The sequence below is a fragment of the Neofelis nebulosa genome, chromosome 5 (assembly GCF_028018385.1).
Source record: "Neofelis nebulosa isolate mNeoNeb1 chromosome 5, mNeoNeb1.pri, whole genome shotgun sequence".
NCBI classification, from domain to species: domain Eukaryota; kingdom Metazoa; phylum Chordata; class Mammalia; order Carnivora; family Felidae; genus Neofelis; species Neofelis nebulosa.
In genome coordinates, this window is record NC_080786.1 from 89,042,255 (window position 1) to 89,067,372 (window position 25,118).

The 25,118-nt window shown below is 43.6% G+C and overlaps 1 protein-coding gene across 2 annotated transcripts in view; it reads left to right on the top strand.

Moving 5' to 3' along the window:
• Positions 1-25,118, top strand: part of ITGB5 (integrin subunit beta 5) — a 123,058-nt gene that overhangs the window by 23,254 nt on the left and 74,686 nt on the right. For both annotated transcript variants that reach the window (XM_058731096.1, XM_058731097.1), the window contains exons 4-5: positions 11,016-11,265; positions 20,714-20,882. In XM_058731096.1, the coding sequence (XP_058587079.1) occupies positions 11,016-11,265; positions 20,714-20,882 (419 nt within the window). The remainder of the gene's footprint in view (positions 1-11,015; positions 11,266-20,713; positions 20,883-25,118) is intronic.

Genomic DNA, 25,118 nt, shown 5'->3' on the forward strand with positions numbered 1-25,118 from the left:
ATATGCATGTGTCTAAATTAGGAAATACCACATTATCAAGAGAAGATAGCTTATTTCCAAATTCCTTTGAGTTTTAGCCTTTTCTTCTATGTCATTGCCTAAAAAACCACTGGCAATAACTATTTCCAGAGGGTTTATATAGACCTCAGAGTTGCTTGGAGCCAGTGGCAAGAATCATGGATGTGGTTGGCTGTCCTGGGTTCCAGCTCTGGTTCTGTCCCTAGCTCAGAGGGCATGGACAGGTTAGCCCTTCCCTTAGCATCTCAAGGTCTTTGTCACAAATGAGACTTTTTGTGTAGACGCACCTAAAAAAATTTTTTTGTGTTTATTTATTTTTGAGGGGGGCGGCACAAGTGGGGCAGGGGCAGAGAGAGAGGGAGATACAGAATCTGAAGTGGGCTCCAGGCTCTGAGCTGTCAGCACAGAGCCCGACGCGGGGCTCGAACCCACAAACCATGAGATCATGACTTGAACTGCTGTTGGATGCTTAACCGACTGAGCCACCCAGGTGCCCCTAAATACACTTTAAAAAGTTAAAATCAGCATTATTTTCTTTAAAAAAAATTTTTTTTTTAATGTTTATTTCTGAGACAGAGAGAGACAGAGCATGAGTGGGGGAGGGGCAGAGAGAGAGAGACACAGAATCAGAAGCAGGCTTCAGGCTCTGAGCTGTCACAGCATAGAGCCCGACGCGGGGCTTGAACCCACAAACTGTGAGATCATGACCTGAGCCGAAGTCAGTCCCTCAACCGACTGAGCCACCCAGGTGCCCCTTAGGAAATTTTTTTTGATGTTTGTTTATTTTTGAAGGAGAGAGAGACAGAGTGTGAGCGGGGGAGGGGCAGAGAGAGAAGGCGACATAGAATCTGAAGCAGGCTCCAGGCTCCGAGCTGTCAGCACAGAGCCTGACACGGGGCTCGAACCCGTAAACCATGAGATCATGACCTGAGCCGAAGTCGGAGGCTTAACCGAGCCACCCAGCCGCCCCTAAAATTAGCATTATTTTCTTTTTTTTTTTTAATTTTTTTTTCAACGTTTTTTTTAATTAAATTAGCATTATTTTCAAAGAGTAGTGGCCAAAGGTGTCAATTCTGGAGTCGGTCAGGTCTGGGTTTGAATAGTGACTCTCCGTGTCTCAGAATTGGTTTTAGCACAGCACCGCCATCATAAGCACATAAGCATAACAAGAGCAAGTTATGCTTGCTTGTTGCTGACATCCTGTGGTTAAGAATTGTTTTGTTCTGCCTCTTGAATGGTCTTGGAAATACGAAACAAAATAAGGGTGTATGTGGCCCTGCTACTTAGAGAGGCACAAACTACCAGATCACAGGAATTAGTGTGGGGATTAGTTGAGGTTGCTATTTTTATGAGTCCACTGTAAGTGACACTTAGGCTTTTTGTTTGGTGAGATACCATGCTGAGAGAGAGAAGGAAGGGAGCTCTGGCAGAGCTGTGTGCCTGCGTAGAGAAGAGTCAGCTGAGCCTTTATGTGGGTAGCTATTTGGTGATGTGCTCTGGGTTAAAATAACTCATCTCCTTATGTGAAGACGGGCTCAGGGTCAGGGGCTGTGACCCAGAAGGGGATGTAGGAATTGTGGTAGACTATTAAGATATTAGAACGTTGTGTAGGGTAAAGTGGCTGGCCGTTAATGTGAATGATGTGTCTTCTTTTTTATTTAATTATAGTATAACAGTAACTTAAAGGAAATTCTTGAAAAATGTACTTTAATGCAATATTATTTTTCATTTTTACTAGATCCTGTCTCTATTCTTGTGTTCATATTTTTCATATACTTATAATGTATTTATAATCATGTACTGTCTTCAATAATTAACAAAGAACAAAATTCGTACCTCCAAACCAGCTTATAGTTTCAGGGTCACCAACGAGGGAGGTTTTTAACTTATATTTTTGCAACTTGTCATTTAGAATTGCTCTCAGAGCCCATGGTTTTCTAAGAAGTATTTTCCTTCAAGGTGGCAAATCCTTATTCTTCAGGGTAGATTTAGTTTAGGAAGGAGTTGGAAGTCACACAAAGCCAGAGATGTTATAGTTTTAATTCTCCTTCTTAAAATCAGAGTTAAGGTATGACTGTGAGGCAGAGAAACTGTTGTTTGACTTGACTTACCGACTGGCTTTTCAACAGCTCTCAAAGAGGAGTTAAAGAAGTGATTTGAGTGAAGGTAGCCTCCTTGGGCAAAGTTTTCTTGGCAGTATATTTATGCACAACACTGATTTATGCACAAAGCACAATGTATGCTCAGTTAAAGAAGAAAGAAGTCAGCCTTATTCTAATATGCTTGTTGTTAGAATTCCAAGTCATCACATATTTAAGAAATGCATTATTTTGCCTACTGAACTGTCTCAGAAATGAACAAAAAAAGGGTGTATGGGGCCCTGCTGGATCGCCAGGGATTAGTGCTGGGGTTAGTTGAGGTTACTGATGTTAGCAGTCTGGGTAGAGTCTCATCTCATGCTAAGCATTGTGATACAGTTTCTGGTGTTGGAAATAAAATGGAAAGCGTGCTCCTTTTTCTATTTTTTTGTTTATTTTTATTTTTTAATTTTTTTAAACTTTATTTTTTTATTTAAAAAATTTTTTTTACATTTATTTATTTTTGAGAGAGAGAGAGACAGAGAGAGACAGAGCACAAGTGGGGGAGGGGCAGAGAGAGAAGGAGACACAGAATTTGAAGCAGGCTCCAGGCTCTGAGCTGTCATTACAGAGCTTGATGCAGGCTCGAAGTCACAAACTGTGAGATTATGATCTGAGCTGAAGTCGGACACTTAAACGACTGAACCACCCAGGGGCCCCAAACTTTATTTATTTTGAGAGAGACACAGAGAGCAAGCAAGAGAGGGACAGAGACAGACAGAATACCAAACAGGCTCCATGCATTGTCAGCACAGAGCCCACCGTGGGGCTCGAACCCACGAACCATGAGATCATGTCCCAAGCCGAAACCAAGAGTTGGACGCTCAACTGACTGAGCCATCCAGGTGCCCCGATCCTTTTTTCAAGACAAAATCATTTTGTGGGTGCTGTGAATGGGCTCTGATTGTGTATGTGGTGGTGGAGAGCCCATTTCTGGGAGGTCAAGGTGATGGAGGGACTGGCTGCCCAGTTAAGGTATACCCAAACTGTGAGAATGTTTGTCTATAGAGATGAACACTTGGAGGAGATCTGATGAATATATGAATTCCTAAAGGTCTAGAACCTTGTAAATATATTTATGAAATGTAGAAACACCTGAAGCCAATGAAGCCTCTTAAAATCTTGAACATTTTAATATTTTTAAAGAGAAGGACAGGCAGGCCCCAGATATTTATTTGGGGGAGGTAGAGAATGCTATGTTGTAGTCAGCAACATTCAGTTTACCAAGTGCATAGTTAACCTAAGTTAATCACCCCCTGACTCTGGAGAAGCCCTTGAGATATAGTGATTTTTTCCATTATTTATTTTTAGAAATGCTTTTTTGTCTCCTCCCTCACATAGATATTTGCTGAGTGAAGTGTAACCCTTTGCCAGCCTTATACCAGACTAATTGAAGGCAAGCCTTGGTATATTATGAGCGAGTTGTTGTTCCAGGGGAAGCCTGGGGAAAAGAAAGGAAAATTTCCCTCTATACAGAACTTTTTGTTTTGCTTTTCTTTCTTTCTTTCTTTCTTTCTTTCTTTCTTTCTTTCTTTCTTTCTTTCTTTCTTCTTTCTTTCATTAAAACATGATTCCCATACTGTAGAAGAAACAATTTTATTATCTTATTTTTATGTTTTTAAATAATTTTTTTAAGCGTATTTGGTTTTTTAAATAATCTGTACACTTAACAGGGGGCTTGAACTCATAACCCTGATATCAAGAGTTGCACGCTTTTCTGAGTGAACCAGCTGGGTGCCCAAGTTACCATTTTAAAGTATACAATTCAGGAGTGCCTGGTGTCTCAATCGGTTAAGTGTCTGACTTCGGCTCAGGTCATGATCTCATGGTTTGTGGATTCGAGCCTGCGTCGGGCTCTGTGCTGACAGCTCAGAGCCTGGAGCCTGCTTCAGATTCTGTGTCTCCCTCTCTCTCTACCCCTCCCCGGCTCATGCTCTGTCTCTCTTTCAAAAATAAAAAACATTTAAAAAAAATTTTTTTTAAAGTGTATAATTCAGTGGTTTGTAGTATATTTACAACATTGTGGTTTGTAGTATATTTGCAACATTGTGCAACCATCACCGCTTTCTCATTCCAGAATACTTTCCTTACCTCAAAAAGAAACCCTATATGCATTAACATACCCTCCTTATCTTTTCCCTCCCTGCCACGTAGGCCCTGGCAGCCTCCAATCTACTTCCTATATCTATGTTTTTGCTTATTCTGGACATTGTTCTCTTTCTTTCTTTCTTTCTTTCTTTCTTTCTTTCTTTCTTTCTTTCTTTCTTTCTTTTTTTTAATTTGGAGAGAGAGGAAGAGCATGAGTTGGGGACAGAGGGCAAAGGGAGAGAGAGAGAATCCTAAGTAGGCTCCACGCTCAGCACTGAGTCTGATCCAGGGCTGAATCCCATGACCCTGGAATCATGACCTGAGCTGAAATCAAGAGTGGGACACTCAACCAACAGAGTCACCCAGGTGTCCCTATTCTGGACATTATATATAAATCATATGGTATATGGCATTTTATGTCTGGCTTTTTTCACTTTGCAAAATATCTTCAAGATTCATTGATGTTGTAGCATTTATCACTTCCTTCCTTCCTTTTCATGGCCAGATAATATTCCATTGGGTCTGTATAGATATACCACATTTTAGCTGATGAATACTGGGGCTATTTTCACTTTGGGGCAGTCATGATTAATGCTACTGTAAAAATTCATGCACAAGTTTTTGTTTGGACATGTGTTTTCAGTAATCTTGAGTACATTGCTAGGAGAAGAATTTGTGGGTCATATGGTAATTCTGTGTTTAACTTTTTGAGGAACTGCCAACTTTAAGCAAGAGTTTGTGTAAACACAGGATCATGTTTTCCATTTTGTTTTCAGTCCTGGAAACTGTATGTGGGGATAACAACCTTAAAAAATTCTTAACAAAGGATGTAAACTTTGGAATAAAGGTTATTGAAATGGTGAATAAAAGGCCATAGGTAGGTTGAAGCACTGGGGCAGTTAGAAGGGATTTACTTAAGTCATCATTTGCCTCGATCCTTTAACTCATTGACCAGTAGTTTGTTTTTTTGTGTGTTTTATTTTGAAATAATTTTAGGTTCACAAGAAGTTGCAAAAGTAATAGAGTTTTTTATACCCTTCCTAGTGTTCCCTGATAACATGTTACATAACCAAAGTACATTACTGAAACTAGGAAACTGACATTGGTACAGCACTATTAACTACAGGTGATTGGTTGCTTTTGAGATGGGTTTCCTGCCAGTCCGTATCTGTGCTTTTTTCTCCCTCCTCCCAGGTTCTACTTTGGGGATGCCAGTTACCTGACTTACAGATTGCTTCTGCCACCCAGAATGACAGAGTATATACTTTATTAAAAAGACTAAGAAAGACTTCATGGTGGGTAGATAAGAGGTTGGCTATAGATGGAATGTTTGTCGCCTCCCTCCAAAGTTTATTTATTTATTTTTATTTTTAAGTTTATTCATTTTGAGAGAGAGAGAGAGACAGAGACAGAGACAGAGAACACAAACAGGGGAGGGGCTGAGAGAGAATCCCAACCAGGTTCTGTGCTGTCTGCACAGAGCCTGGTGGCGGGGCTTAAACTCATGAATCATGAGATCATGACCTGAGCCGAAACCAAGAGTAAGACTCTTAACCGACTGAGCTACCCAGGCGCCCTGCCCCCAACATTTATAAATTGAAATCTAACCCCCAATGTGATTGTATCAGGAGGTGTTAGGGCCTTGGGAAGTGATTAAGGCATGAGGACAGAGCCCTCGTGATTGGTATTACTGCTTTGAATTTATAAAAGACCGCAGAGGGCTCCCTGTCCCTTCTGCCATGTGAGGAAACAGCAAGAAGTCAGCAGTCTGCATCCCAGAAGAGGATTCTCACCAGAACTCAACCGTGCTGGCATGTTGATCTTGGACTTGAAGGCTTCATGACTGTGAGAGAGAAATTTCTGTTGTTTAAAAGCCATCCAGTCTATGGTACTTGTAAGCCCAAATGGACCAAGACAAGGTTATTTTCAAGGACACTAGGGATGCCAAGCCCTAGTGCTCGGGGGTGGACACTGTAGAGGCCAACTGTGTCTTCATGTGGTACCTTCCTGGGTTCCATCTGTCAAGAGTCAGAATTCTGGGCTGAGGAGTGGGGTGGGTTGCAGAACACCAGCCTTGTCCTTGACCAGGGAAGCAATTCTTTGGCTCCATGTCTGGATTTAATTCTTGGATGCTAATTACCTTCAGCTACAGTAAACAGAAGAGCTAGATGAGAGTCCTGAGGTATGCACCTGGGCCCTAATTCCCTGTAGGTCCTGTTTGCAATATACCTGATTTTAAGGTGTCCCTTCTTTCTTTCAATTTTTGGCACAGAAGGGTATTTCTGGGGAATCAAAAACTACTTACATTCATTTGGGGATGGCACGCATCTCTGTCAGTTGGAATACTGCTTTGTCTGAATGTTTGAACAAAAATCGATCTTAAACACACCAGGTGTTCTTGGTGGAATCCCTACCTTCACTGTCTCCACTTCTTATTGAAGGGGCGGCAGAGAGAAAACAAACTGTGAAAGTATATTTCAAGCAGATGGTTGATACTTGACTACAGTGGGGGAACCTGAGCAAGAGGCAGGCATTTTGTGCAAAGCACCACCAGAGCTGGGAGCTTTGGAAATGGGAAAAACCAGGACATGAGAGGGCCTGCTTGCAGGGCAGGTGCGAGGTGCTTGGCTGTTTTGGGGGGTGTGCTTTGTCCCATTTGTTTGATCCTGCTGCTGGTGAAATGGGGGTCCTGTGGAATGGCCCCAGAGAGGAGGGGTAAAGCCACAGGGGATGACGAGCTTGTAGTGGTCTGACCTGGAGTGGGGCAGGGGGGCATGTGGGCTGGGATGGTGTCGCCAGAAGCGGGCACTGATGGAGCGCTCATGGTGAAGTTGATAAGGGCTCTGCTGGATGCATGGAAGTGACAGGTCTCTGGTGGTACAGAGCTGTGTGGTTGGATGTATTGCCAGAATGTATCTAAGTTTGCATGGTTCTGGAAGTGTGCCCAAAGATGGAAAATGGGTCCCAGACTTTCTCTCTGCACGTGGCAGTGGCCTCTCCTTCAGTCGGCTGACCTCGAAGGCCTTGCTTGTAGGGGAGCTAGTGCATGGCTGCTTAACTCCCACACTTAGCACTCACGCTGAGAATTGGTCCAGGAATGTCCTTCCTTCCAAAATCTGCTGATGGGACATCCCAATATTGCCAAGGCCCCCTCAGGAGTTTGTGGCATTTAAAATCAGGTATAGTGGGGCTCAGTAGGTTAAACTTCTGACTTCAGCTCAGGTCATGATCTCATAGTTCGTGGGTTCGAGCCCTGTGTCAGGCTCTGTGCCGACAGCTTAGAGCCTGGAGCCTGCTTTGGATTGTGTCTCCCTCTCTCTCTCTCTCTCTCCCCCCACCCCCTGCTTGCTCTCTGTCTCTCTCTCTCTGTCTCTCAAAAATGAATAAACATTAAAATAAATAAATAAATTAATTAATTAAAAAAAAATCAGGTGGAGTTGACATAGCAGTCAACTAAACCCTCATTCTGAACCCTAATCATACTACCCTCTTTCTTATACCCTTCAGTTTTTGGAAAACTGGGAGAAATACTTCTTTTTAATATTTGCAGCCCCCCATGCGTGCTTTTTAAAGTAATCAGTTTCCCTCAGAATATGATGCCAAAGAGATTTCTGACTTCAGAGTAGATAGCACCTTAATGCACACAAATGTGTATATCCTACCTTGTTTGTCTTTTTGCTTTCATGCCTGAAAAATGTGGAGTTAAAATTTAATACCCAAGGCTAGAGCCGTTCACAATTAAGTTCCTGGCAGAATTTTCTATCTCCCTTTTTGTCCTTAGGGGAAATTGCTTTATTTTATTTATTTATTTGTTTTTTTAACGTTTATTTATTTTTGAGACAGAGAGAGACAGAGCATGAATGGGGGAGGGGCAGAGAGAGAGGGAGACACAGAATCCAAAGCAGGCTCCAGGCTCTGAGCCATCAGCCCAGAGCCCGATGCAGGGCTCGAACTCACGGACCGCGAGATAGTGACCTGAGCTGAAGTCGGATGCTTAACCGACTGAGCCACCCAGGTGCCACAGAAATTGCTTTAATAAATGACTTTTGGGGGAACCCAGGGGAGGTTTTCCTTGTGTACAAGCATTTGTGTGGTGTTAGGATACATTGTGTCCTTTGATCCCCACAGTAATTAACATCCTCCCATTTTACTGATCCAGAAACTGAGGAGCAAATTTAGAGGAGCCTGAAGTCTTCCAGGTTCTGGGTGACAAGGTCTGGATTTTAACCCAGCTCTCGCTCTCCAAATCTGGTGCCCTCTTCCCTCCCAGGGGTGCCTCCCAAGTCCAAGCCTGTTCATCGCTCTCTGGTCCTAAAGTCCTCAATCTGTTCATTACTCATAATCCACAGAAAGGTAGAAGTGGATTCTGGATAAAAGAAGATGTAGTTGGGAAGTTGGGGGGAAGGGCACAGGTGGACAGAAAATGTAGAAGACTCTGCCAAGAGGTCATGGGATTGGACAGAGCAGACATGATTATAGGCTCTGCCCATTTGGGGTCTGTGGTCTGCCCACACAAAGACCAAGGAGGTTCTCCCTTCCCCCAAGTTCTCTTCCCTCCTGCCCCTCCCCCACTGTGATGTGGCATCCAGGGCTGGGAGGGGCTCAGAGCAGGGACCTGCTCTGTCTGCCTGATGGGAGCCAGAGGCAGACATTACAGCAGTCTAGAATTCATTCTGGAAGAAATCTCCAACATTCCTCAGCTTGAGTCAGACTCTGATGGTTTTTATTTTAAAAATAGGCTCCTATGAACAGACAACCCAAACTGCATCAGTCTTGAGGAGGCGAGGACAGGACATGCAAAGACAAGTCCCGGGAAGCAGGCTCAGTGCTGTCACTCAGGCAAAAAATAGTAATTATAATAATTATACTTCATTTGTGCAGGCATTACTGCTTACCAAACACTGCTCTTCAAATGAGCGCTTCATAGGCTTAATCAGTGCTGTGCTGTTATTATTTCCATTGTTGATCTAAGGACACAGGCTCAGGTTGCTCCCCTAGTTGAGGGACCGAGCTGGAACTTGGATTGAAATCTTTCGGTCATCTGAATCTGCATGGTCTAGTTAATATAATGCGACTTGTCTGGGGTGGGAGAAGGAGAAGGAGCACATGGGATTGGGGTCCCTATCCTCCAAGTTCAAGAAGGCTTCAGCTTGCTGGTTGTCAGCTCGAGATGGGAGACCAGCTTCTCTCCCATCCAAGTACTAACCAGGCCCGACCCTGCTTAGCTTCTGAGGTCAGACGAGATCGGGCGCATTCAGGGAGACCAGCTTCTCTGAGAGGTGACTGCCACCACCAGGTGTGGACTCTGTGGGCAGGAGAGGCCAGCCTCACTGTGCTCTTCTGAATACATGAGTATGTCCAGATTTCAAATGTGTGTGTGCAGCAATCCTACCTAGAGAGTTCAAGGACATCTTGGTGCCTCTGAAAAACTAATAAGCTCAAGGACAGATAGAATTACTTGGTATGATTGCCTCTTGAAGTCGCTTCTAAATGATGTGTTTTTAGAGCCTATGAAATGATGCAGGATAATTATCCTGGCATGGGTCCCCTGGTTGCTGCACTGACTTGGGTGTTTCTGTAAACCCTGGGAGGTGACATTGCAGATGGCCACGCCTCCCAGACACTGGCTTTTCTCTTTGTTCATTTTCTCTGAATTAATTCTTCTTTCCTCTGTCTCTGACTCTTATTTTACAACCAAGAATTATTTTCTTTTTCTTGTAGCTGGTAGACAAATCTAGTAGTGTTTTCTTTCTTTCTTTCTTTTCTTCCCCCCCTTTGTTTTGATGGTGCTAAAATTTAGAATCTGTCTTCCTGTATTTTTATACATATAACTTCTTATTTTTTTTTTCTTTTTAATTTAGAAACAGTGAGTGCAAGAGAGCACATGAACAGGGGAGAGGGGCAGAGGGAGAGACAGAGAATCTCAAGCAGGCTCTGTGCCCAGAATGGAGCCTGGCAAGGGGCTTGATCCCATGACCCTGGGACCATGACCTGAGCCAAAGTCAAGAGTTGGATGCTCAACCACCTGAGCCACCCAGGAACCCCGTACATATAATTTCTAATGATAATAATTTGTGTCTATGATACCCCAAAATGTCAAATATGCCCAAGAACTAAATACTGTTGCCCATAAATGCCTAGGAAAGTAGAAATAGGAGACATGGCACAAGCAAAAAATGTTTTTGCCCTTTGGGTGTATTTTAAGTGACAGTGTGTCCCCACTCTCGCTTGCCTTATACCTCTCTCCCTTCACCCTCAGTTCTTACTCATTCCCGTACCTCCTCTTGTTTATTTCTTCCCTGTTTTCTGTTTCAGACACACCTTGGCAGTCTCCTCCTGGCCACATTCCCACCTTGGCTTCTCCTTTCCCTGAAGTTGGTGCGGGTTGGTGGGTTAACTCTCACCTAATCTGTGTCCATGGAATTGTCTGGTCCATTATCCACCAACTGCCCAAGAGTCCTTTTGTTGACAAAACAGAACACCACTGGGGAGACTTGTTGTTAAGGAGTTTCCTCAAAAATGCCGAGCGAAGTATTTGGAAGGAGAACCTAGAACTTCACCCTCAACACCATATTCCCTTCAGTTATTCTTCTTCCAAGAAAAATTTTTCTTCTTCTTCTTTTTTTTTTTTTTAAGAACAATATTTCTTTTGAGAGGCATGTGGTCACTAAAGAAAAGTAAGAGGGGGACCAGCTTTGAAAGTAAAATCCATCCCTTCAGCTCCCAGTGAGTTGGATGACCTCTAATTGCATGGCCTCTCTGTTGGCACAGGCGATAAGACTACCTTCCAGCTGCAGGTTCGACAGGTGGAGGATTACCCTGTGGACTTGTACTACCTGATGGACCTCTCCCTGTCCATGAAGGATGACTTGGACAGCATCCGAAACCTGGGCACCAAGCTGGCTGAGGAGATGAGGAAGCTCACCAGCAACTTCCGGTTGGGGTTCGGGTCTTTTGTAGACAAGAACATCTCCCCTTTCTCCTACACAGCACCGAGGTACCAGACCAATCCATGCATTGGGTGAGTGACCAGTCATCTTTCTGCTGGGTATTTAAGTGTAGGGGGAATGGAGTAGCAGGAAAACTTAGCCCAAAGAAAGGACTAGGGAAGGCATATTGGGGGATGGGGCAGGCGTCAGTGTTTAATCTGATCGGTGATGACCTAGTCCTGTCCCCCCAACTGTGTGTGAAGACGTGAACTGTTGCAAGGCTGTGGGAAGGCATAACGATCATAGCTCATTTGTTTTCCTGCCTGATGTAGCACTGTTTTCTACATTGAGAGATTTTATGTATGTATGTATGTATGTCTGTATTTTTAATTTATTTATTTTTAATTTACATCCAAGTTAGTTAGCATATAGTGCAACAATGATTTCAGGAGTAGATTCCTTAATGCCTCTTACCCATTTAGCCCATTCCCCCTCCCACAACCCCTCCAGTAACCCTCTGTTTGTTCTCTATATTTAAGAGTCTCTTATGTTTTGTCCCCCTCTCTGTTTATATATAATTTTTGCTTCCCTTCCCTTATGTTCATCTGTTTTGTATCTTAAATTCCACATATGAGTGAAGTCATATGATATTTGTCTTTCTCTGATGAATTTCACTTAGTATAATACCTTTAGTTCCATCCACGTAGTTGCAAATGGCAAGAATTCCATTTTGCTGTTTGCCGACTAATACTCCATTTTATGTATGTGTGTGTTTATGTGTACGTATGTGTGTATATATATGTGTATATGTATATATATGTGTATATGTATATGTGTGTGTGTATATATACATACATATATATATGTATGTATGTATATATATGACATCTTCTTTATCCATTCATTCATCAATGGACATTTGGGCTCTTTCCATATTTTGGCTATTGTCAATAGCGCCGCTGTAAACTTTGGGGTACATGTGCCCCTTCAAAACAACACACCTGTATCCCTTGGATAGATACCTAGTAGTACAATTGCTAGGTCATAGGGTAGTTCTAGTTTTAGTGTTTTGAGGAACCTCCATCCTGTTTTCCAGAGTGGCTGCACCAGTTTGCATTCCCACCAGCAGTGCAAAAGAGATCCTCTTTCTCCACATCCTCGCCAACATCTGTTGTTGCCTGAGTTGTTAATGTTAGCCATTCTGACAGGTGTGAGGTAGTATCTCATTGTGGTTTTGATTTGTATTTCCCGGATGATGAGTGATGTTGAGCATTTTTTCACATGTCTGTTAGCCGTGTGGATGTCTCCTTTGGAGAAGTGTGTATTCATGTCTTTTGCCCATTTCTTCACTGGATTATTTGTTTTTTGGGTGTTGAGTTTGATAAATTCTTTATAGATTTTGGATACTAAACCTTTGCAAATATCTTCTGCCATTCCATCGGTTGCCTTTTAGTTTTGCTGATTGTTTCCTTCACTGTGCAGAAGCTTTTTATTTTGATGAGGTCCCAAGAGTTCATTTTTGCTTTTGTTTCCCTTGCCTCCGGAGACATGCTGAGTAAGAAGTTGCTGCGGCTGAAGTCATAGAGGTTTTTGCCTGCTTTCTCCTCGAGGATTTTGATGGCTTCCTGTCTTAAGTTTAGGTCTTTCAACCATTTTGAGTTTATTTTTGTGAATGGGGTAAGAAAGTGGTCCAGGTTCATTTTTCTGCATGTCGCTGTCCAGTTTTCCCAGCACCACTTGCTGAAGAGACTGTCTTTATTCCATTGGATATTCTTTGCTGCTTTGTCAAAGGTTAGTTGGCCATATGTTTGTGGGTCCATTTCTGGGTTCTCTGTTCTGTTCCCTTGATCTGAGTGTCTGTTTTTGTGCCATATTTATTTATTTTTAATCTTATTTATTCATTTTGAGAGAGACATAGACAGTGTGAGTGGGGGAGTGGCAGAGAAAGAGGGAGAGAGACAGAATCCCAAGCAGGCTCCATGCTGCCAGCGCAGAGCCCAGAGTGGGGCTTGAACTCACAAAACTGTGAGATCAAGACCTGAGCCGAAACCAAGAGTCAAACGCTAATCCAACGGAACCACCCAGGCGTCCCTCTACATTGAGTGATTTGAGACAATGTTTTCAGTAAGTGGACACCCAGGTTCAGGGAGGGAGCAGGCAGAACATGCCTATGTAACCTTTCCTCTTGCTTGGGGTGAACTGAGGTGCTTGGGGATAAGTGAATTCAAAATCTGTCCCTGTTGTTATGTAAATATAACTTACCTTGACAAAATGAAATGAAGTCCTGGGTTTTAAAGGTATGATTTTGTTTTTTCCAACATAAGTCAAGTACTTGAATTGGAAAATATTTGACAGATTATCAGAGAGCAGGAATTTCTAACTGCTCCAACAAATAAATCCAAAAGTGTGTCGTGATAGAAGCTTATTTACTGCTTACCTAAATCCAGTGGACACCTCCCTTCCACGCGGTGACTCAGGGACCCTTGCTCTGCCCACCCTGTACTCCTCCATCTTCTACATATGGCTTTTAGGGTCGTTGTGCCTGGGCAGACGCTCATAGGAGGAGCTTATGGGCCACCAGTGAATAGCCTTTGCCACTTCTGCACTTTATCAGACCCGATGGAGTTCTAGCAATGAGGCTGGAAACCAGTTCAGTTGTGCTCAGGAAGAAGAGGAAACAGGATTGGTGGACAGGACTCTGCCATGGTGTGTTTGTGTGAGGGGTGGAGGGTCACAGCCTCCAACTCCCCCAAGGCAACCTCTACAAGGTTGGTTTGTTTCCTTTCTAGTCTTATGAGTGTTCCTGTAAATGTCAGGATGATGTGGGCAGGATTACAATGAGTGGTAACTGCCAAGTTTTCTTTCTCATCCCCACATACAACTTTAGTTAGGCTTTGGGATGTAAGACCCCAGAATACTTACTAGATAAGAAACTGCTAAGACTGAGATTCTTACCAAGCATCAGGCACTGTACTACATGCCTTGCACCATGTGGATTATCTCATTCAAGTCTGATGGCAGTCTTTTGAGGTCTCTAAGATTTATGTGAGCCAACCAAGGCTTAGGATAAACCACTTACCTAAGATTACACAACTTGTAAGGGGGATTTGGGGTAAGAGTCCAGACAAACTAGTTTTAGAGTCTGCATTCCCATTAATATGGTGCTTGCTTTTTCCCCATTCAAATCGCATGACCGCACAGAGGCTTTACCTGAGTCTGAGGACAAATGCCCATCCCCAAACGACCTGACCTTCAAGGCGCTTGCCTAAGGGTAATGTTAGGTGATCCAACAGTAACATAGCCCCCAAATCTCAGTGACTCAGCACCATCAGAGTGTCTTTCTTGCTTGTACAAACTCTGATGAGGCCTGAACTGGTTTCCACGGCAGCTCTCCTTTCAGTGGTGACTCGGATCCAGGACCTTCCACCTGTGGTGGCATTTTCAGTTCTTGGGTTACTTGGCTGCCCCTGGGGGGAAGAGAGCTGTTCCTAAACCCCTGAGCCTGCCCAGCTCCCCAGCTAATCTTCCACAACCTCAACAGCTCCCAGGCCTGGGTTGGGCTGGGTGGTCAGGATGCAGTGGTGTTTATGCTGGTAATGTATGTTTTCCGGAATCTTTCCTAATTTTCTGTAAATCTCCCAGAAGCTCCCTTAGGTGTTCCCCAGGGGTTGGGAACTGACACAATGGTGGGGAAGACAATAGATAAGAAAAAGGTTTAAATACAAAAGCAATTCTAATGTCCTTAACTGTGAAGAGGCCTAGGTGTCATCATTTGCTGGGTTTAGCTTCCTCCTGGCCACAGGTGGCCTCTGGCATTATTATTACTTTGGTCCCATCTCCAAGGCCTTTTCATCTGAGTCTCAGTGCCGTGACCTGTTGTTGGAGTTTTGCTTCTTACCAGGTACAACAGCAGCTTAACCAAAGCCTTTTTCAATTCATCCCTAAGAGTGATTCTGTCTGCTTCTTTTCACCTCTGCCTTCTGATTGGGCCCTGTTTCTGGACAGACAGGGTGTATCTCCACGGTCACTTCCCCAGGACCCTCCACTCACTGTAAGATGTGCTAGATTGGCAGCCCAGAGAGGATGGAGGGGACTATCTCTGGAGACTCAGCATTCAGATATTCAGGGTTATCACACACAATTTATCCAGAGTCCCTCTTGAAGGCCTGGAAGGCAGAACCAATTGTAGACGTGAAAGTCTTCTCAGTGAGCACAGACACCCTGAAAGACTCGCAAGGTAGGAAATCTAGTGAAGAACGGGAGTTCTGAAGGAAACAGCAGGGCTGAGTCATGCAAATCTCTCTTCTGTAAGCTGGGCACCGCATCGGGGAGTCATTCTGGCTCAGTGAGCAGGCTGAGGTTTATCTCCGCACGGCCAGGCAGTGGAATGCATGTGGTGTCCTGGGTCCCAGAGATTCCCGCTGTTCCTGGGGAGAACAGCGAACGGTGGCTGTCCCTATACCTGATCCAGCCTGTGTGTGCTTTGTTAGAAGATTTGACCAAGAATAGCCAGGATTTCCAGGTTTTCTAGAACAGCAGGCAGGTGTATTGGAGCTGGGCTTGTACCACATGCTCGGCTGCTGCTGTCCTTACCACTCTTCATGTCGCACAGCTGGCCCGCCTCCCTTGTCTGCCTTTCATCCCTGGCCCGGTGCACACTGCCTGCGATCCTCATCTATTCTTTTCCTTCAGCTAGTGCGCAGAGGAGAGTCATGGGGTTCTCCTCAAGCTCTGATGGCCCCTTCAGTTGGATTTTTCTCCCCTGAGGGAGTGGGAACAGCAAGAGCCCCCAGGAAGTTTTGGGAAGATAGAGTCAGGAGTGACTTAATCACCTATGTAGGACACCTCAGAGAAAAGAGAGCTGGTTTTTCATGGGGCTTTCCTGAGGTTTGTCCCTCCTCCTGCTCCAGACGTTTTTGCCAAAGGATCAAAATCCTAGATTCATCCCTTCCTATCTTAGAATGTGCTAGAAATGCCAGGACTGGAGTAAGGAGTAGTAACAGGGCTGCCATAATCGGAATAAAGGCACAGTATCATTTAATCACCAGATTAAAGATCTGTTTACTTGCTATTTTGAGTAACAGGAAGAGTGTCACTGGGAAAAGTCATGTGGGATTTACTGATAGAGGATTTGAAGGATTAATGCAGCCTGTTATCCCCGGCCCTGAAGACATTTCCTTTTGCTCGAGGTATCGGGCTGTTGTTGAAATACATGTCATGTCTCATTTAATAGGTGGGACCTAACAAAGCCAAACTCACGGAAACAGAGTAGACTGGTAATTGCTGGGAGGTGAGGGGAACATGGAGATGTTGGTCAAAAGGTACAGACTTCCAGTTATAAGATGAGTATGTCCTGGGGATGTGGCGTATGGCACGGTGATGCTAGTTAACGATATTATACTTGGAACATACACTTGTATACTTGGAAGAGAGTGAGTAGATCTTAAATGTTCTCACCACACAACAAAAATGGAAATACACATGCAAAAATCTGGGCAAGTAAACTGACATAGTTCGTCCTTCATCATTTATGTTATCCCTTACCCTCCCTGTGTTTCTTCCAAGGGTCATAGTATTCCTTCATCACCTTGATGGTGTTATTTCATTGTCTTCTGGCATGTCCTGTGGCTGATGAGAAGGTGGCTGTCTATCTAATGGTTTTCCTTCTCTCTGGTGGCTTTTAATATTTTCCTGTGCTTTTCATATTCTATAATGATACACATTTGAATGTGTCTAGATTGGATTTGCTTTTATTTACATTGCTCAGAATCTGGTCTTCTTGTTTAATCAGAGAATACGTCTTTATCCTTGAAAATTCTCAGACATTTTCTCTTTGATTCCTCTATCTTCTTAATTTTCTTTCTTTTTTAAAAAGATGTTTATTATTTATTTCTGAGAGAATATGCACACGTGCACACGAGTTGGGGAAGGGAAAGAGTTGGGGAGAGAGGATCCCAAGCAGGCAAGCAGACTCTGCACTGTCGGTGCTGAGCCCGACCTGGGGCTTGAACCCATGACCCGTAAGATCATGACCTGAGCCAAGATCAAGAGTCAGACACTTAACTGACTGAGCCACTGAGGGGCTCCTCTCCTCTTCATTTTCTAACGCTAATTTCCCTAGTAAGAAATTTCTTCTAGTTTACCATTTTGGTTTTTAGTTGGTTAGTCCATACACTGAAGTTTCATATTTGAATTTCACTGACTATAGTTTTTATTTGGTTCTTTTTCCAAACTTCTGTTTTTTATATTGTTTTGTTTTCAAGCCTTGTTTTTTTTTCTTCTAATAATATCCTGTTCTGACTTTTGGTATGTATTCTTTCCTCTCCTTTAATGTTTTAAATATCCTTGCGTTTATAGTGCTTCAAATCATTCTGTTATCTCTGTTTCTTGAACGGCACATCATTCAGTTTGTTGCATTTGTGGACATTCCTTCATGGTGGTTTGTTTTCTCACGGGATCCATAAGTTTGTCATAAGCTCCTCTTCATCCGAGGTGGTTTTCTGGGTGAGGATCACAGCCCCATCCTTGTAGGGCAGTTATGTGTTTGCCTGGATCCTCTGGGTTTCGATGGGACTAGTTTTCCTGTTTATTGTTCCTTTGGGGGTTCCTTCACCATAAAGTAGTGAATCCTGACTTGCTCGAGCCTGGAGTTAACAATTTTTATGGGTGATTCATCTTGCTCTCGGCCCAGAATGGCTCTTCCTTGCTTCTTTCCCAGGCTAGTGGCTGGAATTTGTGTCTTTCATTTTGGTGACAGGGCAGCTCTTTGTAGAGCTTAGCTTTATGAAGAGAGCCCTGTTCTAGTGCTTCATCCGTCCCCGTTAGAATCGTGCCCCCAACCCTTAGGACCTCCGTCGGGTCCTGGCACATCCGGGAGCTCTCTGGCATGAGCTCTTACTCCAGGCCCACCTCATCTCGTAACTGTACTCATTTGTTGAATGTTTTTTTTTTTTCCTTCATCTCTGGCAGCTGGGATTTCCCTGCTAAGCTTCCATATTAACATTTACATATGAGCATTTTGAAAAATTATATGTTATCTGGCAGTTTTGTATTTAGACTAAGACGGAGCTGTTTCCAGTCAGCTTGTCCCACAATATTGTCCTGAAGCCATAGATTGTTTTCTGGATTTGCCTGGGTCTAGCGTCTTCAAATTGGAATCACTTTTCATACGTACATGCTCCCCCAAGCAACTTAAGCATATATATTTTACTTACCTTCTTGGTTATAATCCTTGATGGAATAACTCCCTATACATGGCCCCAAACAGGGCTCTACAGACAGACACAGGGTGGGGGTTGGAGCATTTCCTGGAGTTAGACCCCCAAGTGCCCAGACCTTCAGTTCACTCAGTTCTGCCAGAGGTTAAATTAAATAGTCACAGGGGACATCGTATTTTAGTGACTATGGGACATGCGGCAGGATCTGTGTGACAAAGCTGTTTTCCTCGAAGAGATGACTGATTTGGTTGTAGTAAATTCTCTGCCATGAAGGCTTCTCTCTGGCAAACACATTTTCTATTTCCTGATTATTTAATAGTAATTCTCCAAGTAAAAATATATCTACTTAATGTTGTTAGCACGAATAAAAGGGGAAAGGTAAAAAAATGCCAAGCTAATTTTGGTGAGCTTTTCACAGCTTCCCTGGCTTTCTCGCTGAACAGCAGTTATCATTCTTTTCCTCTCCTTTCTCTCCTCAACCCACTCGGTCAACTGTGACTACAATCACATTCCCTAAGTCCTGCATAGTAGACCAGAACCACACAGAGAGGAGGAGCGGCTTGAAAGAAGGGAAAATTTGTGTGTTTGCTTCCTCCTGCACTGTCCATTTGTCAAATAACTACCAATAGGACCTCAGCTCATTTCCTTCTTCTCTCCGGGAATATAATTTCCGTGACCTTCTCTTCATGGAAAAATGAGATGGGAATAAAAAATTTGATGGTCCAGATCATATATAGAAAAGTCTGTCCTGTCCAAGCACAAGGTACAAGTGAAGTCTGAGGAAGAAGGAGAACGAGTGAAGCCAAGGGAAGGCAGATGGATGAAGCCTGTAGCTCCCGCCCCCATCCAGAGAGAGTCGTGGCCAGAATGGCAGTGGGGTTGACTCTGTCCAGAGCCGGTTTGCTGTGGTGACTGGTGGATGGAGCAGGCACTGTAGGTCCTGAAGGAGAGTGGAATGGCCTCTTAGAAAGCCAAAGTTTGCCTCTTGTTTGGAGGAAGGGAACCTGTCCAGACCTGCCCTGGCTTCTGCTTCTTGGCTGCAGTTAGGCAGGATTCCCTAGCAGTTGCTAAGCCTGATTCCCTAGCAGTTGCTAAGCCTGTTTCCCTCTCCATGCACATGGCTTAAGTTGGATTATAACCACCCCACCCCCGCCCATGCCTCTCTGTTAGTGTTGTTGTTGGTTTTTTTTTTCCATCTTTTGTTCTAAAAGAGAGGCTTTCTTAACGTGGCCACAAACTTGCACAGTCTCTTTCAGTCTGCCTTCTCAGCCTCCCCTTGGCCCATCCTCACCTTGTCTGCCCCCGCTGCAGCTTCACTGGCCTTCCTTGTTCTTGGGCTCCCTGTGTTCTCTCCTGCCACGGGGCTCTTGCATGTGTGCTTCTCTCTGGCCAGGACCCTCTTCCCTCTCCCCTCGAGAATCCACTGGTGAAACAATGGAAGGCCTCTCTTCCTGTGTCAGCGACTGCATGTCAAGCTGAGACTCCTAGATCTGTAATTGGAATCTAATTTCCTCCAGGGATGGAACCACTCAGGATCTCTACTGCAGACTGAAGATGAGATCGCCCAGTATTGCAGGAGAAAGATGTGGCATTAACTTACTATTGAGATGCAATACTTGCCTCTTCCCAAATTGCCACATCTAATTTTCCATCTGAGGACAGTTAGCTTCTGAGTGATCTCTGTTGCATTTAGGAGAGCTGGTGGCTTATCATCACAATATTTATAAATGAATGAAGTAGCAGATAGAATGTCTTCATTCCTGTTCCACTAGCTTTTGCTCATGTGCCAGGATGTCCTGCGCGTCTCTGAGTGGGTTCACTCAAAGGGATTCTATGTGATCTTTTAACACATGGCAGCAGCAGAGTTGATGTGGGAAGCTGCTTTCATACAGTACCTCTGTTCAGGCTGCTCTCACTCGACACTGCCCACCTTTCTTAGCCCAAAAGATCCTTCCCTGCTGTGCTGCCCAGGCCATGGTGCCCATGCCACTGGTCCCTCCCATCTTTCAAGGCCCATGGCAGGGCATCTCTGTGACGTATTCCTCTGACAGCAGTAGTCTGCTATCATCTCCTTTTTTCGAACCATTTGTCCATTCCATTCACATACAACCTGGATATGCTGACTTGCCTGTGGTGTAGGGCTTGGCCTTTGTAGAGTAAGAACCATGTTGTCTCTCTCTTTGTGTGTCCCAGGGGCACACAGTAGGTGCTGGGTAAATATTCATTACTGCTGCTCAAGGCACTCAGTGAACACACAGAGTACTTGGTTGCTTAAGATTTACCTACAGTGATGGAAAGTGACTCTTCTCTTCTTTCTCTCTAGTTACAAATTATTCCCAAACTGCGTCCCATCCTTTGGGTTCCGCCATCTGCTGCCCCTTACAGACAGAGTTGACAGCTTCAATGAGGAGGTTCGGAAACAGAGGGTGTCCCGGAACCGCGATGCTCCCGAAGGAGGCTTTGATGCAATACTCCAGGCGGCTGTCTGCAAGGTAACTTTTCTTTCTGTTTCATCTCTACATGTGGGCAGGCGTTGGCCCTGCCGGTAGGAGATGGCAGATTTTGAGCCACCCCAGCCTGTGGTTCGTGTCCATTCTTACATCCGAGGGTGAGCTCAGGGACCTTTGGGGAAACCTACAGCAGTCAAGTCAGCTGGAGCTCAGTGATGGGTCGGGGCGGGTGTATGTCTCTGTTTCAGGGTGTGGCCATGTATGTGTGACAGGACGCTGTCTTTGCCAGAAGACAGCTGTTCTGCATTTATGCATTAGACTCTTGCTTCTTTTGGTGGGAAAAGGTAAAGTTCAAGCCCTATGCATGAGGCCTGTTGAGCCTTCTGGCCCAGTTTTGGCCAACCTTAAAGATTGCTGGATTAGCGAATCTGGCTGAAAAAGAGAACTGCATGTCATCTCAGGTTGCATTTCTATTTGTTTTTCTCCAGCTTTTCTGTGGTGTGTGAATCCAGAGGGAGGACACAGACCTAGGTCAGAAATGAACCCATGCTCTGAGAGGTTCCAGTCCCAGTGAAATAGATAAATGGAACGTTGGTGATAGCTTTTTGTTTTAATTGAAGTATAGTTGACACATGGTGCATTAATTTCAGGTGTACAACATAGTGATTTGATAAACATATGTATTATGCTGTGTTCATCACAAGAGTAGCTACCCTCTGTCATCATAGTACGTGTTATAATACCACTGACTACATTCCCTATGCTGTGCCTTTGATCTCTGTACATTATTCTTCCCAGAACTGGAAGCCCATACCTCCCACGACCCTTCTCTCATTTGGCCCATTCTCCCACTGCCCTCCTCTCTGGCAATCATCAGCTTGTTCTCTGGGTCTATTTCTGCTTTTTGTTTATTTGTTTGTTCATTTGATTTGTTTTTTAAATTCCACATGTAAGTGACATCATATGGTATGTGTCTTTCTCTGTCCGACTTCGTTCATTTAGCATTATACCCTCGAGGCCCATCCATGTTGTTGCAAATGTCAAGATCTCATTCTTTTTTTGTAGCTGAATAATATTCCATTATATGTGTATGTGTGTGTGCACACATCATTTCCTCTTTATCCATTCATCTCTCAGTGGACACTTGGGGTGTCCCCATATCTTGGCACTGTAAATAATGCTGCATTAAACATAGAACACATAGATCTTTTCAAGTGTTTTCATTTTCTTTGGTCAATACAGTAGTAGAATTACTGGATGATATGGTATTTATATTTTTCACTTTTTAAGGAACTTCCCTATGATTTTCCAGTGGCTCTACCAATTTCTATTCTCACCAACAGTGCATGAGAGTTCCTTTTTCTCCACATCCGCCCTGACACTTGTTAGGTAATAACTTATTCCTAAACTAGTTTTCTACTATCAAAACAACTCAATAACAGCAAGATTTTTAAAAAATATCACTCTTGAATTTGCCATTCCAACACATACTTTCACAATTTTTTCAGAGTGCTTATCACTGAGCATGCCCTCTTGAAAATTTCGGTGGCTCAGCAGTAGGGCGATTGCTGGGACCCCCATGTTTGGGGGAGGGGCTAAAACTCAGTTTGGAGAGGATGCTGTTCGTTTACCAAGTGGTAAGCACTTAATTAACCACTTACATAGTTTCTGACCTCAGCACGTGTCCAGTGTGTCACAGACCCACTTTTTCTCCACTCCATCCTTGACCTGGTGATAAGAGAGCCACAGTTGTCCTTTCTGAAATAAAAAACTGAAATGGTAGACAGGGAGGGATAAGGGGAAGGAAAAAATGGGAAGAAAGCGTAGTCGTCTGCGGTTCCCTTCTTGGTCCCCCTGCAGCTCTGTCGTCATTCACTGTGTTCTCGGGGCCACCCCTAGAGGAGATGGCCTTGCGGTGGCTGTGCCTCCCTTCCTGGCTGCTGGGCCAGAGCTAAACAGTTTGGTTCAGAGGCCTCTGGTGGTTTGTAGCAGCCCAGGAAAGCCAGATGGAACATGGCTGGAATGTGTTCAGCTCTCAGTCTTTACAGTGTGTCACAATATAGGCCATTTATGGATTTGCTTCAGAAAGAAAAATCACATTTTTGACTGGCATTCAGACATTGATCATATGAGGCGTTGTCTTCGCAGATATTCTGCCGAATCTCCTTCTTGGCAGGGACAAACAGTGCAGGGAAAACAGGATCCCTCTCATCTATCTCCCCAGCTCGAGGATTTTGTGGATTTTCTTTTTATGGGGGAGGAAATCATCCTTAGGGCTTGAGGGAAAGAACTCAGTGACAAAACAAAGCCATGTCCAGTTATGTTAATTCTGATAGAGTGATCGGAAAGGCCCTCCGAGAAGCCGCAGGATCTACTCTTGTGTTTACAGAACCTTCCCATACCACCCCAAGCCCATGCAAATCTTCTTCCCTTTGAAAACTCAGTATATCAACACTCCAGCATTTCAGAGATGCTGGCAGATTTCTTAAACCACTGTGTGAATGTACTGTGTGAATTATTGCTCACTTTATGAGCGTATTTCAGTTTTAGGTGTTGACATTTTCCTCTTCTTCCCACCATGGCCTTTGCAATGGCGAGTACCTGGAAGGTTCCTAACTGCTGGGAATTATGTAGTCTATGAGCCAGGAGTGGCTCTCTTAGTATTTCTTTTCATGTGTACTGTCAGTTTCTGCTTGGGGACATTTCATGCAGTTTTTCTTACTTGGAATCACCTATTTATAACAAATGTCATCCTTCCTAGTTCACCACACCCTTACTTATAGAAACCATATATTGGAAGTAGATTTTGGCTTACCTTTTGATAAAAGACCATGTAGCAATCATACCTTAAAGGACATTTAAAGATCTGAATAATTCTTTTTTTTTTTTAATTTTTTTAATTTTATTTTTTTAAATTTACATCCAAATTACTTAGCATATAGTGTAACAATGATTGCAGGAGTAGATGCCTTAATGCCCGTTACCCATTTAGCCCATCCCCCCCCCAACCCCTCCAGTAACCCTCTGTTTGTTTTCCATATTTATGAGTCTCTTCTGTTTTGTCCCCCTCCCTGTTTTTATATTATTTTTGCTTCCCTTCCCTTATGTTCATCTGTTTTGTCTCTTAAAGTCCTCATATGAGTAAGTCATATGATATTTGTCTTTCTCTGACTGACTAATTTCACTTAGCATAATACCCTCCAGATCCATCCACGTAGTTGCAAATGGCAAGATTTTATTCTTTCTGATTGCCGAGTAATACTCCATTGTACATATATACCACATCTTCTTTATCCATTCATCCATCGATGGACATTTGGGCTCTTTCCATACTTTGGCTATTGTTGATAGTGCTGCTATAAACGTTGGGGTGCATGTGTTCCTTAGAAATAGCACTCCTGTATCCCATGGATAAATGCCTAGTAGTGCAATTGCTGGGTGGTAGGGTAGTTCTATTTTTAGTTTTTTGAGGAACCTCCGTACTGTTTTCCAGAGTGGCTGCCCCAGCTTGCATTCCCAAGGATTTGAATAATTCTTGATAAAGTAAGAGAGGAAGGGAAAGCAAGTAATAAAACAGCATAAACATATGACAACATACTTGACAAACAAAAGAGAGAAGAATGTGGAAAAGATTGGAAGTATATAGACTGAAGTGTTAACAGTGGTTGTCTCTGGTGATAGGATTATGTGTGGGTTTTGTTTTCTCTGTTTTTTTTTTTAAATTTTATATTTACCTACATTTTCACAATGATTTGGTATGATGTTTTTACTTTTTTTTTTTTTTTTTTTTAATTTATTTAGAGAGAGAGCAGCATTGAAGTGACGTTTCCTTGTTCTGCCTCGTGCCCATGAACTGTGTTTGGGTATTACTACCCTGCTGACAGCTGCTTATTGACACAAGGGATGGGAACTGACTGAGTTACAAGCACTTGAGTATGGAAGGGGCAGAGAGAGAATCCCAAGCAGGCTCCGCACTGTCGGTGCAGAGCCCGACGTGGGGCTCAGTCTCACAAACCTTGAGATCATGACCTAAGCCAAAATCAAGAGTTGGATGCTTCACCAACTGAGCCACCCCAGTGCCCCTGTTTTTGTTTTGTTTTGTTTTGTTTTTTTTACTTATAATGAAACAGCTCAAACATATGGAAGTAGAACAGTGAAATTAAACCCACGTACCTGTTGTCCATCTTTGCCAGTTACCAACTCCTAGACGATCTGATTTGTGTGCCTAACCACTCTCTCCCATTATTTGAAGTAAATCCCAGATACCATTTATTTCAA